This window comes from Notolabrus celidotus, chromosome 12 (genome assembly GCF_009762535.1).
Source record: "Notolabrus celidotus isolate fNotCel1 chromosome 12, fNotCel1.pri, whole genome shotgun sequence".
NCBI lineage: Eukaryota > Metazoa > Chordata > Actinopteri > Labriformes > Labridae > Notolabrus > Notolabrus celidotus.
This window is the reverse complement of record NC_048283.1, coordinates 1,350,528-1,363,059: the sequence shown is the minus strand read 5'-3', so window position 1 is coordinate 1,363,059 and position 12,532 is coordinate 1,350,528. Positions and strand designations below refer to the sequence as shown.

The following is a 12,532-nucleotide window of genomic DNA, read 5'->3' as shown; positions in this document are numbered from 1 at the left end:
TTTTTTTTTGTATAAGAAAACAAAATAATTGAATGAAAAAATAGAAATGAAAAATTATAAAAATTTACTATAAAAGATAAATAAATAAGAAAAGAAATAATAGTGAAAATACAATAAAATAAATATATTTTAATAATATTTGAAAAGAAGAATAAGTGCAAAAGGTAAAAAAACCAAAACTATAACGATAATAACAATTGAATTAAACAATGATGATAATAAGACATAAAAAGAGACTTTATGAAACCACAGAATCAATGAACACAGTGAACAGTCAGTTCAGCTCTCCATCAGGCTGCAGTACTCCAACTGTCCACTAGGTGTCGCTGTTTCACAGAGACTCTGCAGAAGTTTAGAGACCGCTACATGAGGAGACTGAAAACCAGCCAACGTGGCATTTTGGAAAGTCAGAATCTGTTCTTTTGATGATCATGATGTGTGGCTCGTTGGTCTAGGGGTATGATTCTCGCTTAGGGTGCGAGAGGTCCCGGGTTCAAATCCCGGACGAGCCCAAACCTTTTGCAAAAGGTAAGACTCACCTGGTCACTAAAGACAAAGTCATCATCTGAGCATGTAAAGATACTTAGCATGGTTATTTTGCAGACTGGTAACTTCCCTTGGTGCAGAAACTTAGAGGAGTGAAATAAAACTCCTTTGTAATATTTATTTCACTTCAGACGAGCCTACAGTGCAATAGATAGAAATTAATCTGTATCTATGTTGAGTTTGTAGGAGTATATATTTTTTCACAAGATTCCAATACCATTCATTAAAAATAGTTTTTAACAATACTTACTCTAATAGTATTGTTTGTGACATATTTTGTAATATGTTTGTTGAGATATATTTTCCACAAAAACTTTTTGTAAAAAATTATTTGTAGAGCACTTTTCAAAAAACCAAGTTACAAAGTGCTTCACATGGGCAGCAAAATAAAACAGGCAGTCCATAAAAACACACAAACAAGATAAAGAAATAAAACACAATTTAAAAGACACAAAATTCTCCTAAAATAACTCTAAAGGAATCCAATTATTTTGAAATAAATTCCTTAAATTGGTTAAACTCAAATAAAATAGGATAAGGTATTCCTTTATTCATCCTAATCTACCTCCAGGTTAGATTACTGTAACTCCCTCTTATCAGGCTGCCCCAATAAGTCTCTAAAGATTCTTCAGCTAGTTCAAAACGCCGCAGCTCGAGTATTGACTAAAACTAGGAAGAGGGAGCACATCTCTCCAGTCCTAGCTTCTCTACACTGACTCCCAATAAAATGTAGAATAGAATTTAAAATCCTTCTTTTAACCTACAAAGCCCTTAAAAATCAGACACCCTCGTATCTTAAAGAGCTCATAGTGCCCTATTACCCCTCTAGAACTCTACGCTCCCAACATGCAGGCTTGCTAGTTGTACCTAAAATCTCTAAAAGTAGTGTGGGAGGTAGAACCTTCAGTTATCAGGCCCCCCTCCTTTGGAATCATCTACCAGTCAGGGTCCGGGAGGCAGACACCCTCTCTACTTTTAAGAGTAGACTTAAAACTTTCCTTTTTGATAAAGCTTATAGTTAGAGCTGGATCAGGCTTGGACCAGCTTTTGTCATGCTGCTATAGGCCTAGACTGCCGGGGGAACTGGCACACTGACACACTGGGATCCTAGCTCACCTTCTTCCCCCCAACCACTTCATCACTTACTTTAACTCTTCCTGTCCCATTAAAGTTACTAACCATAGACCTTTCTGGAGTCCCTGAGCTCCATTGTCTCGTAGATTCCTCTGAGCTGCCGTAGACGTCCTCCTGCTGCGGACGATCTGGACTCCAGCTGATACGGACGTGCAACTATCACTTCTCTCTCTTTTACTCCCCTCTATCTGTCTTTCAAGACCCAACTCAGTTGAGGCATGATGGCTGTCTAACATGAGTCTGGTCCTGCTGGAGGTTTCTGCCTGTTAAAAGGAAGTTTTTCCTCACCACTGTAACTAGCTAAATACTGCGATGTGCAATGCTCATGATGGATTAAGGTGGGGTCAGACTGAGTCTTACCCTGTCTTGAAGTTGGGTCTCTGTTCATAATTTGACATAGAGTGGTCTAGACCTCCTATGTTTGTAAAAGCGTCTTGAGATAACGTTTGTTGTGATTTGGCGCTATACAAATAAAGATTGATTGATTGATTGATCCTACAACGGGAAAATTTTTTTTTTTGAAAATATATTTATTGCTTTTATAAACATAGTAAATACAGACTTGACAACACACAAACAAAGCAAAACTTAAAAAATAAAAGCTAACCCCCCCCTCCCAAAAGGAAAAATAAAAAAACAACAAGAAAGAGCACGTCTGTTGCAATAGCAGCCTTGATCACATTAAAACCTTATCTTAAGCAGTTCTTATTAGGAAAAAAAAAGAAAAACTTGAAAAAACAAAGACACATTTGCAGCAGGATGGTGCAGTTATGACGCAGAATATTAATGTGTGCCACGAAGAAAGTTCAGCAAAGGGTCCCAGATCTTATTGAACACACTTCCTCTGTCTTCTTTGTGGAATCTCAGTCTCTCAAGGTTCAGAGTGTTCGCCATTTCTCCCAGCCACAGATCAAAGGTGGGCACACAGTCCATCTTCCACACTCTTAGTATTAGCTTTTTTGCAAACCACCATTCCAAACAAAACAGCCTTCTTCTCATACTTATCAGTAAAAGATAAGGAGCTTGTAGCTCCAAGGATGGCCACCAGTGGGTCAGGTTTCCAACATTTTCCAAAAGCCTCAGAGAAACAGCAAAAGATGTTTTTCCAGTACACTGATAGTTTACTACATGACCAGAATGAGTGCGTTAAAGTACCTATTGAGGATTGACATCTATTACAACGGGGAAATTTAAAGTGTAACAGCAGTAAAGTCGATTTTGCAAGACAGTATAAAGTAACCAAGATTGTATAAAATAGTAATATTAAAAAGTTATTAGCAATTAAAATTAAAGAAGTAAAATACGCATACAAAATAATTAAAGTCAGATAAAATAAGGAAAGACTCTACAGTAAAAGAATGTTTATTATTATTATTATTATTATTATTATTATTATTAGTGGTAGTAGTACAGTCATGGCCAAAAGTTTTGAGAATGACACAACTATTAATTTTCACAAAGTCTGCTGTTTCAGTTTTTATAATGGCAATTTGCATATACTCCAGAATGTTATGAGGAGTGATCAGCTCAACTGCAATTAATTGCAAAGTCCCTCTTTGCCTTGAAAATGAACTTTATCACCAAAAACACATTTCCACTGCATTTCAGCCCTGCCACAAAAGGACCAGCTAACATCATTTCAATGACACACAGGTGTCACACACATTAACACAGGTGTGGGTGTTGATGAGGACAAGGCTGGCGATCAATCTGTCATGATTGAGTGACTGGACACTTTAAAAGGAAGATGGTGTATGACACCATTGTTCCTCATCTGTTAGCCATGGTTACCTGTAAGGAAACACGTGCAGCCATCATTGCATTGCACAAAAAGGGCCTAACAGGGAAGTTTATAGCAGCGAGTAAGATTGCACCTCAGTCAACCGTCTATCCAATTATCAAGAACTTCAAGGAGAGAGGTTCAATTGTTGCCAAACAGGCTCCAGGGCGCCCAAGAAAGTCCAGCAAGCGCCAGGACCGTCTCCTGAAGGTGTTACAGCTGCGGGATCGGGCCACCACCAGTGCAGAGCTTGCTCAGGAATGGCAGCAGGCAGGTGTGAGTGCATCTGCACGCACAGTGAGGCTAAGACTTTTGGAGGAAGGCCTGGTGTCAAGGAGGGCAGCAAAGAAGCCACTTCTCTCCAGTAAAAACATCAGGGACAGACTGATATTCTGCAGAAGGTACAGGGACTGGACTGCTGAGGACTGGGGTAAAGTCATTTTCTCTGATGAATCCCCTTTCCGATTGTTTGGGGCATCTGGAGGAAGGCTTGTTCGGAGAAGACGAGGTGAGCGCTACCATCAGTCCTGTCTCTTGCCAACAGTGAAGCATCCTGAGACCATTCATGTGTGGGGTTGCTTTTCGGTCAAGGGAGTGGGCTCTCTCACAATCTTGCCTAAAAACACAGCCATGAATAAAGAATGGTACCAGAACGTCCTCCGAGAGCAACTTCTCCCAACCATCTAAGGGCAGTTTGGTGATGAAGAATGCCTTTTCCAGCATGATGGAGCACCTTGCCATAAAGCAAAAGTCATAACAAAATGGCTCAGGGAACAAAACATTAAGATTTTGGGCCCTTGGCCAGGAAACTACCCAGATCTTAATCCCATTGAGAACTTGTGGTCAATCCTCAAGAGGCGGGTGGACAATCAAAAACCCACAAATTCTGACAAACTCCAAGCATTGATTATGCAAGAAGGGACTGCCATCAGTCAGGATTTGGTCCAGAAGTTGATTGACAGCATGCCAGGGAGAATTGCAGAGGTCTTGAAAAAGAAGGGTCAACACTGCAAATATTGACTTATTGCATGAATTCTGTGTAATTCTCAATAAAAGCTTTTGATAATTATGAAATGCTTCTAATTGTATTTCATTATACCATAGAAACATCTGACAAAAACACCTAAAAACCCTGAAGCAGCAGACTTTGGGAAAATTTTATATTTGTGTCATTCTCAAAACTTTTGGCCATGACTGTAGTAGTATAAGTATTATTGTTATTTTTAATGTATTTATTTATGTATTTATTTTATTGAGCAAAAAGTTTAATAAATTAGGAGCAAAGTAACATTTAAAGTGAAACTGCGGTTAAAAGTAGCTGTAAAATAAAAATCTCACTGTAATTAATCTGTAAGTATAAACATATGTTTGTCCCAAAGTCCTCTGATTTAATTGGAGCTCCTAATTTCACTCAGTATCTTCTATAGTTAATCTCTCCTTCATGATTGGCCAGTGTTGTGTCTGCTGCAGTACCATAACCCGCCACTAGATGGCGCTCGCCCACCACAGAATCAACCAGTGTTTCCATGTAAAGCACAAGCAGAACTTTTCCTGGCAACGTGGCATGGACAGTAAGGATTGAGGGTGTGATTTTCCCTGTGTAACATATGGCTCGTTGGTCTAGGGGTATGATTCTCGCTTAGGGTGCGAGAGGTCCCGGGTTCAAATCCCGGACGAGCCCACAATTTTCAACATGAGTGACTAAACATATAATTAAATCCCAACACACGAAAACATGACATAATCAGAAGTTATAGACCTGTGTCTAATGGCAAACATACATTAACCCCCACCCAGTCTACTGTCTAATGCTGAGCTCAACATGTGTTTACTGGAGTATTCATACTATAGGCTTTTATATACATGACATGAATCTATGATTGATTAAATAAAGTGCTTTTAGGTTTGACATACACCTCAAGTGTGGTACTCTTTATTCTTTAATACAGAAGCCCTTGGTAGACATGCATCCACACATTTATTTATTATGTTTCCCTGTGATTAAAAGTCATTTCACTAGATAACAGCTTAATTCGTCTCATTATGTAAAGATAACAAAGCTTTATTGTTGAAGTTAATTGAAAATTAGATTTGTTTCTGAGATTGGGTTGGAAAAACTGTTAATTGATGCATGTCTGCTCGGAGCATCCACAGTTATTTGGGATATCATTGATTTATTTTGTTATTAAAGTTGAATAAAAGTTAAATTTTTGCACTTAATGTAGTAATTCAAATGTAATAAACATACATTTTCTTCATGCCTTTAAGAAATACCCAGTAATGTTATTTAAATGCAGCTGGAACCAAAAACATACATGTTAGTGGATGAAAAAGTAATCTGAAGTCAAAGACTCAGTTTCCCATCAGCCTCTCCTCTACTTCCGGTCCTGCGCACAACCCCCGGCTTCTCCGTTGAGCGTCAGTGTCATGACAACAGGACGATGGCTGCGAGCGAGGAGCTGAGAAATGTGATTTCTGTGTGAAGGAGGAAGAAACCAGTTTCTGTACGGACCGGGTCCAGGACAGGAGGGTAAGAGAACTCAGGGGACAACGTTTAATGTGGTTTTAGATAAAGACAGGAACTAGACCCATCCTGACCCTCTGTCTGTCTGTCTGTCTGTGTTAACCAGGTAACTTAGAGAGCTAGCTCATTAGCCGGGGTAAGCTACAGTTCATTTAGCTGCAGGCTGACTGACCTGTCATGGATTAGATGATGTTTTATCCACTTTCACTCCTCTGTGGATCAGTTACTGACTTCTGTTGTTGCCCGGTGAGAGGAGACTTATTAAACCACAACAAGAACCTCGTGGGTCCAAAATCATAAACCCACAGGTGTCAGGTCAAGTGCAATTAGAGCCCAGGGGAATATACAGGTAGATACCAACTGAGGACTACAACAACAAAGATCCTTTATTTAACCAGGAGAACATAAAGATAGATATTAACAACAAAGATCCTTTATTAAACCAGGAGAATATAAAGATAGATATTAACATCAAAGATCCTTTATTAAACCAGGAGAATATAAAGATAGATATTAACATCAAAGATCCTTTATTAAACCAGGAGAATATAAAGGTAGATATTAACATCAAAGATCCTTTATTAAACCAGGAGAATATAAAGGTATATACTAACAGCAAAGATCCTTTATTAAACCAGGAGAATATAAAGATAGATATTAACATCAAAGATCCTTTATTAAACCAGGAGAATATAAATGTAGATACTAACAACAAATCCTTTATTAAACCAGGAGAATATAAATGTAGATACTAACAACAAAGATCCTTTATTTAACAAGGAGAATATAAATGAAGATACTAACAACAAAGATCCTTTATTTAACTAAGAGAAGCTCAATGGGATTTAAAAACCAAGGAAAGCAGCTGCATAGTCAAACCATGCACACATAATAAGATACATCACTATAAGACATTAATAACAATTAATAACAAATAAAACAGCAGATAATTATCCAGATCAACGTTGGTGTTTTTCTTCCTTTAAAAATAAATAAATAAAAATAGTGTTAATTTGATTTTTAACTACCTTATTAAATATGGCAGGCTGATATAAAATATATTGTGGTGATATTAATAAATATTGCAGCTCTTCTGGTTTGTATTATATTAATTTTCATAAAGCTTACTGTCCTGTTAGTATATGCATACTTTTTGTGATAGATGGTAATATTATATAATACAGTTAATTTATAAAGAACTTATTAAAAGAGATGTTACAAAGTGTTTTACATCATAAAAACCCACAATAATAAACAAAGCATGAAGGGGAGACATACTGAGCTAGCAAGACAGTTTAAGAAGGAATAAAATAAGATATAAATACAGATAAAATAATTAGAAATGAAGTATATACAGAAGCGCAAAGTAATTTGGATAATCTATTTACAAAAACGCTGGAAATGAAGGTGATATACAAGGAGAAATTTAAAGACATGAATTAAGAGAATCTTGGAAATAGGAGTGAGAATATTTACAGTACATTAGACATTTATTTACTTAGTCATTTATTTTTTAATCTTGAGAATAATTCAGAGAGCAGCAGGCCGGGAAATTATACTGCCACATTTTTCAACTACACTGCATCTGCTTGAAAAGTAAGAATTAATAAAGTTAGATGATGTTTACTGCTTTATTGCTGGGTGTTCTGTTTTCTATTGAACAAAAACAACCATGACAAAATGATGAATTATATATTTTTCAACACAAGTGTTTTAAAGTAGTGTAAATATAATTTGCAGAACAAGTAAAAAGCTGCAGCTACAAAACTTAACTTATTTTTGTTTATATAGCATCTTTCATAGATTCAAGCATGCAGCAAAAAGTGCTTCACAAGAAAAGAGGCAGAAAATAACTGCAACAGGTAAAATGATACAAGACTAAAACAAGATAGAGGAATTTGATAAGAAAGAATTTAAAATTAAATAAGTGAACTAAAATCAACAAATTAAATAAATCCAATCTAATAAATACTAGAAAGATAAAATAAAAAACTTAAAAATAAAATAAAATCAATTAATTAAATTGGAATAAATAAATGCCAGAAAAATAAGACACATAAATAAATAAAAAAGATAGAATGTAATGAAATGCAATGTAATAATGCATCCAGGGCTTAAGGGAATTTACTCCAAGTTAAATGCCAGATTAAAAAGTCTTAAGTTTACTTTTAAAAACACACAGAGAGCCCGTCGTTTTAATGTGCAGAGGAAGAGAGTTCAGAGTTCAGGGGCATAAAAACAGAAAGTTTGTGAGGGACACATGAGGAACATTTAAAAGGGAAGCTTTTGAGGACCTCAGTGTACGTGGTGGAACATAAAAACGACCGGAGATCAGTGATGCAAGGCGTTTAACATCCTCAAAGAAGCCCGTTTTATTCGTGAGGCCGTGGTGTGATAGAAGAGAGATAACTGGATTGCAGAAAGTGCAGGTGATGTGCGACAGGTTGTGCCAAGTGAAGTGACTGAAGCACGAAGCAGACAGAGGATGACGCTGCTGTAAGTCTATTAGTCTGTTATAAATAAAGATGTCGTTACAGGTGAGTAGTATACTGAGAGGTGAGCTGCACCACTGCTATTAAAGGAGAGAGTGACACATGCAGCAATACATGCATGATGTATCACAGAAGTCTTTTAAATCTGAGCAGGGTTCGGTTATTTATAGGAGGGATTTTACCAACAATATAATCAAATATCATCAGGAAGAAAGAGAACTACTTTGTGCAGCAAATGCAGCAAATTTGATGCATTTGTTTTGTGAGATAAATTCAGGGTTGTGTTTCCCTAAAGCCTTCCAATCATTTCAAATAACTAGAATCAGTAATATCCCTTCAGCTCGCTCTCAGGCCTGCAGAGCGTCGTACAGTAGAGAGACGAGGAGGGATTCCTCCTCTGGATTAGCTGACCGTTCCACCTGCTCAGCACTAAGCAAGTAGAAAAGCTGCTTGCCCCCACCTTCCCCCCTTCATCGCTCCCCCCTCACACTCAGGATCCTGAGGTCACGTGACCGGACACCTGGCCTTTCATTGGCTGCAGGCGACAGCGTGGTTTGTGGTGAACTGAGAGCCTTCAGGGCAAATGGACAGTGAGGTTAATCAGGTTAAAGCTCGCCTTCATTGTTTGTCTCTCTGTTCGTGTATAAGAACGTCTTTAATGTAACTGCAGCCGTCAATCAATGTTAAAATAATCATTATGTGTTTTGTAAGTGACTAATCTGGAATTTTTCATGTAGAAATGCTGCATTTTAAATAAATCTGGGGTCTTTAATAAAAGAATATTCTGCTTTTTAATAAATAAAATGCTTTGTGCTTTTGTTTTTGTTTGGCAAAAGAAGGAAACGCATCCCTTGAATTCTGGAGGATTTAATTTGCATTGTTCAAAACTTCCTGAGATTTTTATACACCAAGCTTTCAACTCTTTTAATTGTGTAAATAATAGGTAGTTTAAATAATCATGTGAAAACTTTGCAGGATTGCATTTTGTAGAAAAATGGTAACAGAAATTACAGGCATCATTTTAACTTTAGTGTTTCTGCTGTTCTCGCCCTCTCTCCACTCAGAGGCAGCATGTCTCTGTTCAAGGCTCGTGATTGGTGGTCGGCAGCGCTCGGCGAAGGGGAGGAGTTTGACCAGGGATGCATCTGTGTCGGAGACGTGGACAACAGTGGCAGCGGACATGGTCAGTGTCACTGCAAAGAATATAGGAGCTTATCTAAAATGATGTTCGTTGTTAAGTCTTCTTGAATCACCTTCTTTCATTTTACAGCATCTATACATGTGTTGCTCATAGTGCTTGGGATTGTGCACAAACACAAAGTTAGAATACAGGTCTGATGGACTGACATAACAATGATTCAAAAGAGCTGGTATTGCGACCACAAAGTCACCTGATGAAATTCAAACATTTTGACTATCAGAGAAGAAAAGACTCTGAAGTTTCAATCATCCTCTCTTGTAATTTCAGACAAGGTGGTGGTGGGCAGCTACATGGGGATGCTGCGGATATTCTCCCCACATGCCAACAAGTCCACCGAGACGGGTCTGGTGGAGGCCCAGCTTCTAGAGGTCCAGCTTCAAAACGCAATCATCCAGGTGGACATCGGCAAGTTTGTTTCGTAAGTCGACCTCACCGCTCACAAACCACGAGACAACACTGGAGTTTAAACATTTGAGTGAATCTTTACAAAGCCATAAGCAAACATTGCAAGCTTGATTTACACACACACACACGCAGAAACACTGTGGTGCTGTTTTGTCCTGCTGGCTCAGCTGTCTAAAGGGAGGCCTCTGTTACTGCCTCCAATGCCAGCTTATTGCAGCAGAACCATCAAGCTCCACCAGGCATCCTCTGTCCTTAGGTGCATTCCGACCAAGAGTTCCGGGGTCTTTTAGACCCCAGAACTACTTTACCCGGAACTAAAAGGTTCCTGTGCCCCCATTGTTGTCTGCGTTTGGACCGCGGGCTGAAGTCCCTGGTAGATTGTGTAAATCAGGCCAGTGACGTATGGAGGAAAAAAAAAGTAAATGCACTACACCACCAGACCAGTAGAGGGCAGTAAAACAAAGAGGAATGCCATTCATCACAGATGACACCATAGAAGCAGACGGACAAGCAGGTATCATTCTGAGCAACACAACAGTTAGCCTGTTAGCATGAAGAGACTCAGCTGGTCTGTTTTAGATGGTGCTATATTTCATCACAGATGGATTCACTGAATCAACACGTGAGAGGAGATAAGCGCGAGTAGACAAGACGTTTCAACACGGCTTTAAAATCCTTTTGAACTCAAAAAGCCGTGATCGCAGAGATCGGCCGGTGTTTTGGTTTAAACAGCGACTCTGTTAACTGGAGACTCTCAGCCAGATGCATCCCTCATAAACGTCTTTAGACGATCATTAAATATCTGATGAGGATATTTTGAGACGCATTCACGGTGGGCTGAGAGAAGACTACTGTTACAAGCTGCTAAATCAAGAGAATCACAGCTTCTTCTTTTGAAAAGTACACACACATACAAAAAAGATAGAACAAATAAAAACTAATGAAAGAAAGAGAAATCAAGTGAATCACAGATGTGAAAAAACAATGACTGTGAATGGTTTTTGGAAAAATGTGACTAAAAAAAAAAAAAAATTGAAAAAAATGTTGACATTTTTTTTTGAAAAAAAAGTTTTGAGAAAAAAGTTTTGAAAAAAAAGTTGAATTTTTTTTTTTTTGATTAATTTGATAAAAAAAATTTGAAAAAAAAAAAAAGAAAGAAATCACAAATGGAAAAAACAATGACTGTGAATGGTTTTTGGAAAAATCTGACAAAAAAAAATTGACAAAAATTAAATTTTGACAAAAGAAAATTGAAAAAAAATAATTGACAAATTTTTTTGGGAAAATGTTTAAAAAAAAAAAAAAAAAAAAAAAGTTAAAATTAATTTTGAAGAAAAAAAATTGATTTTTTTTTTTTTAGCAAAAACAAAATGAAAAAAAAAAATGGCAAAAAAGTTGACCCGGTGAATCCCAGCTTCTTCTTTTGAAAAGTACACACAAGTGAATCACAGATGTGTGTGATGTTATTGTGCACGGCGGGCGGAATAAAAACACTGCGGTTAATCTACCAATCAGACGCGTTCAGCATTGCAGGCCCTGCCCCCTGAAAGTCCCGGGACCTTTGAAAAGTACTACCCCCCTAGCAGGGGCTTTTTAGGAGGGAGATTATCTACCCCTGAACTAAATTTAGACCCTGGGTCCACCGGTGGAAACGCACGTAGTTCAGGGGTAAAGTTCCTACTGTCGAATAATAACGCCTCTTTTTCATCAAATATCAGACACAACAAAAGAGTTCTTATCAGTTCAGCAGTTGGACAGAAACAGCTCCAGCTGGTTTCACTATCTGCTCCAGCCTTCACTCAGTCCCTCTCCTGACGACAGATCTTTACTCTAACACGGGATCATTGATGGTGTCGCTAATCCCTCCCCTCTCGTTCAAGCTCCGTTGGCAGCCTGCGTTTGTGTGAGGCATTCTCCTGCGGTAGTGTTTTGTAGGTCAAAGTGGCATTAGGCTGATGGCCCCTGCCAGGAAGCCACCTTAAATCTGAGTCTCACGAGTGCAGAGCTTCACCGTATTGTCTGAGGACAAGTTACAGATTACACCCTTCTTAAAGAAGTGGAGGCAGAGAGAGGGTGAGGACAGCACAGCAGGGAAATCTTTAATCAGTTAAATAGCTGCAGATTATGCACAAAACGAATTAAATATTTCTGCAATAATAAATCCCAACAAACGTTATCCTCAGACTCTTTGCAGGTCTATGTTTTGTCATTAACAAAGACCCAACATCAAGACCGGATCAGATCCAGTCCCATCTTACAAACAGGACTCAGTCTGATCTCATCTTAATCCACCATGAGCAGAGCACTTTGCAGCATTTAGCAAGTTACAGTGGCAAGGACAAACTTCCTTTAACAGGCAGAAACCTCCAGCAGGACCAGACTCATGTTAGACACACATCTGCTGAGACCGTGTTGGAGAGAGGGATAGAGAGAGATGAAGAGAGAGAGAG

The 12,532-nt window shown here is 38.2% G+C and overlaps 1 protein-coding gene and 2 non-coding genes across 7 annotated transcripts in view; all 3 read left to right on the top strand.

Annotated features, from left to right (window-relative positions):
* The first annotated feature begins 440 nt into the window (after positions 1-440).
* trnap-agg lies at positions 441-512 on the top strand. Its single transcript has one exon. It is a non-coding gene; the product is annotated as a tRNA-Pro (tRNA).
* A 4,557-nt stretch (positions 513-5,069) lies between these two features.
* On the top strand, positions 5,070-5,141 carry trnap-agg. Its single transcript has one exon. It is a non-coding gene; the product is annotated as a tRNA-Pro (tRNA).
* Positions 5,142-5,866: 725 nt separating this feature from the next.
* Positions 5,867-12,532, top strand: part of bbs9 (Bardet-Biedl syndrome 9) — a 123,097-nt gene continuing 116,431 nt past the window's right edge. For all 5 annotated transcript variants that reach the window (XR_004633385.1, XM_034698556.1, XM_034698554.1 and 2 more), the window contains exons 1-3: positions 5,867-5,990; positions 9,541-9,659; positions 9,945-10,095. Coding sequence is in view for 4 of the 5 variants with exons in the window: in XM_034698556.1 (XP_034554447.1) it covers positions 9,548-9,659; positions 9,945-10,095 (263 nt within the window). In the remaining variant the exon portion in view is untranslated. The remainder of the gene's footprint in view (positions 5,991-9,540; positions 9,660-9,944; positions 10,096-12,532) is intronic.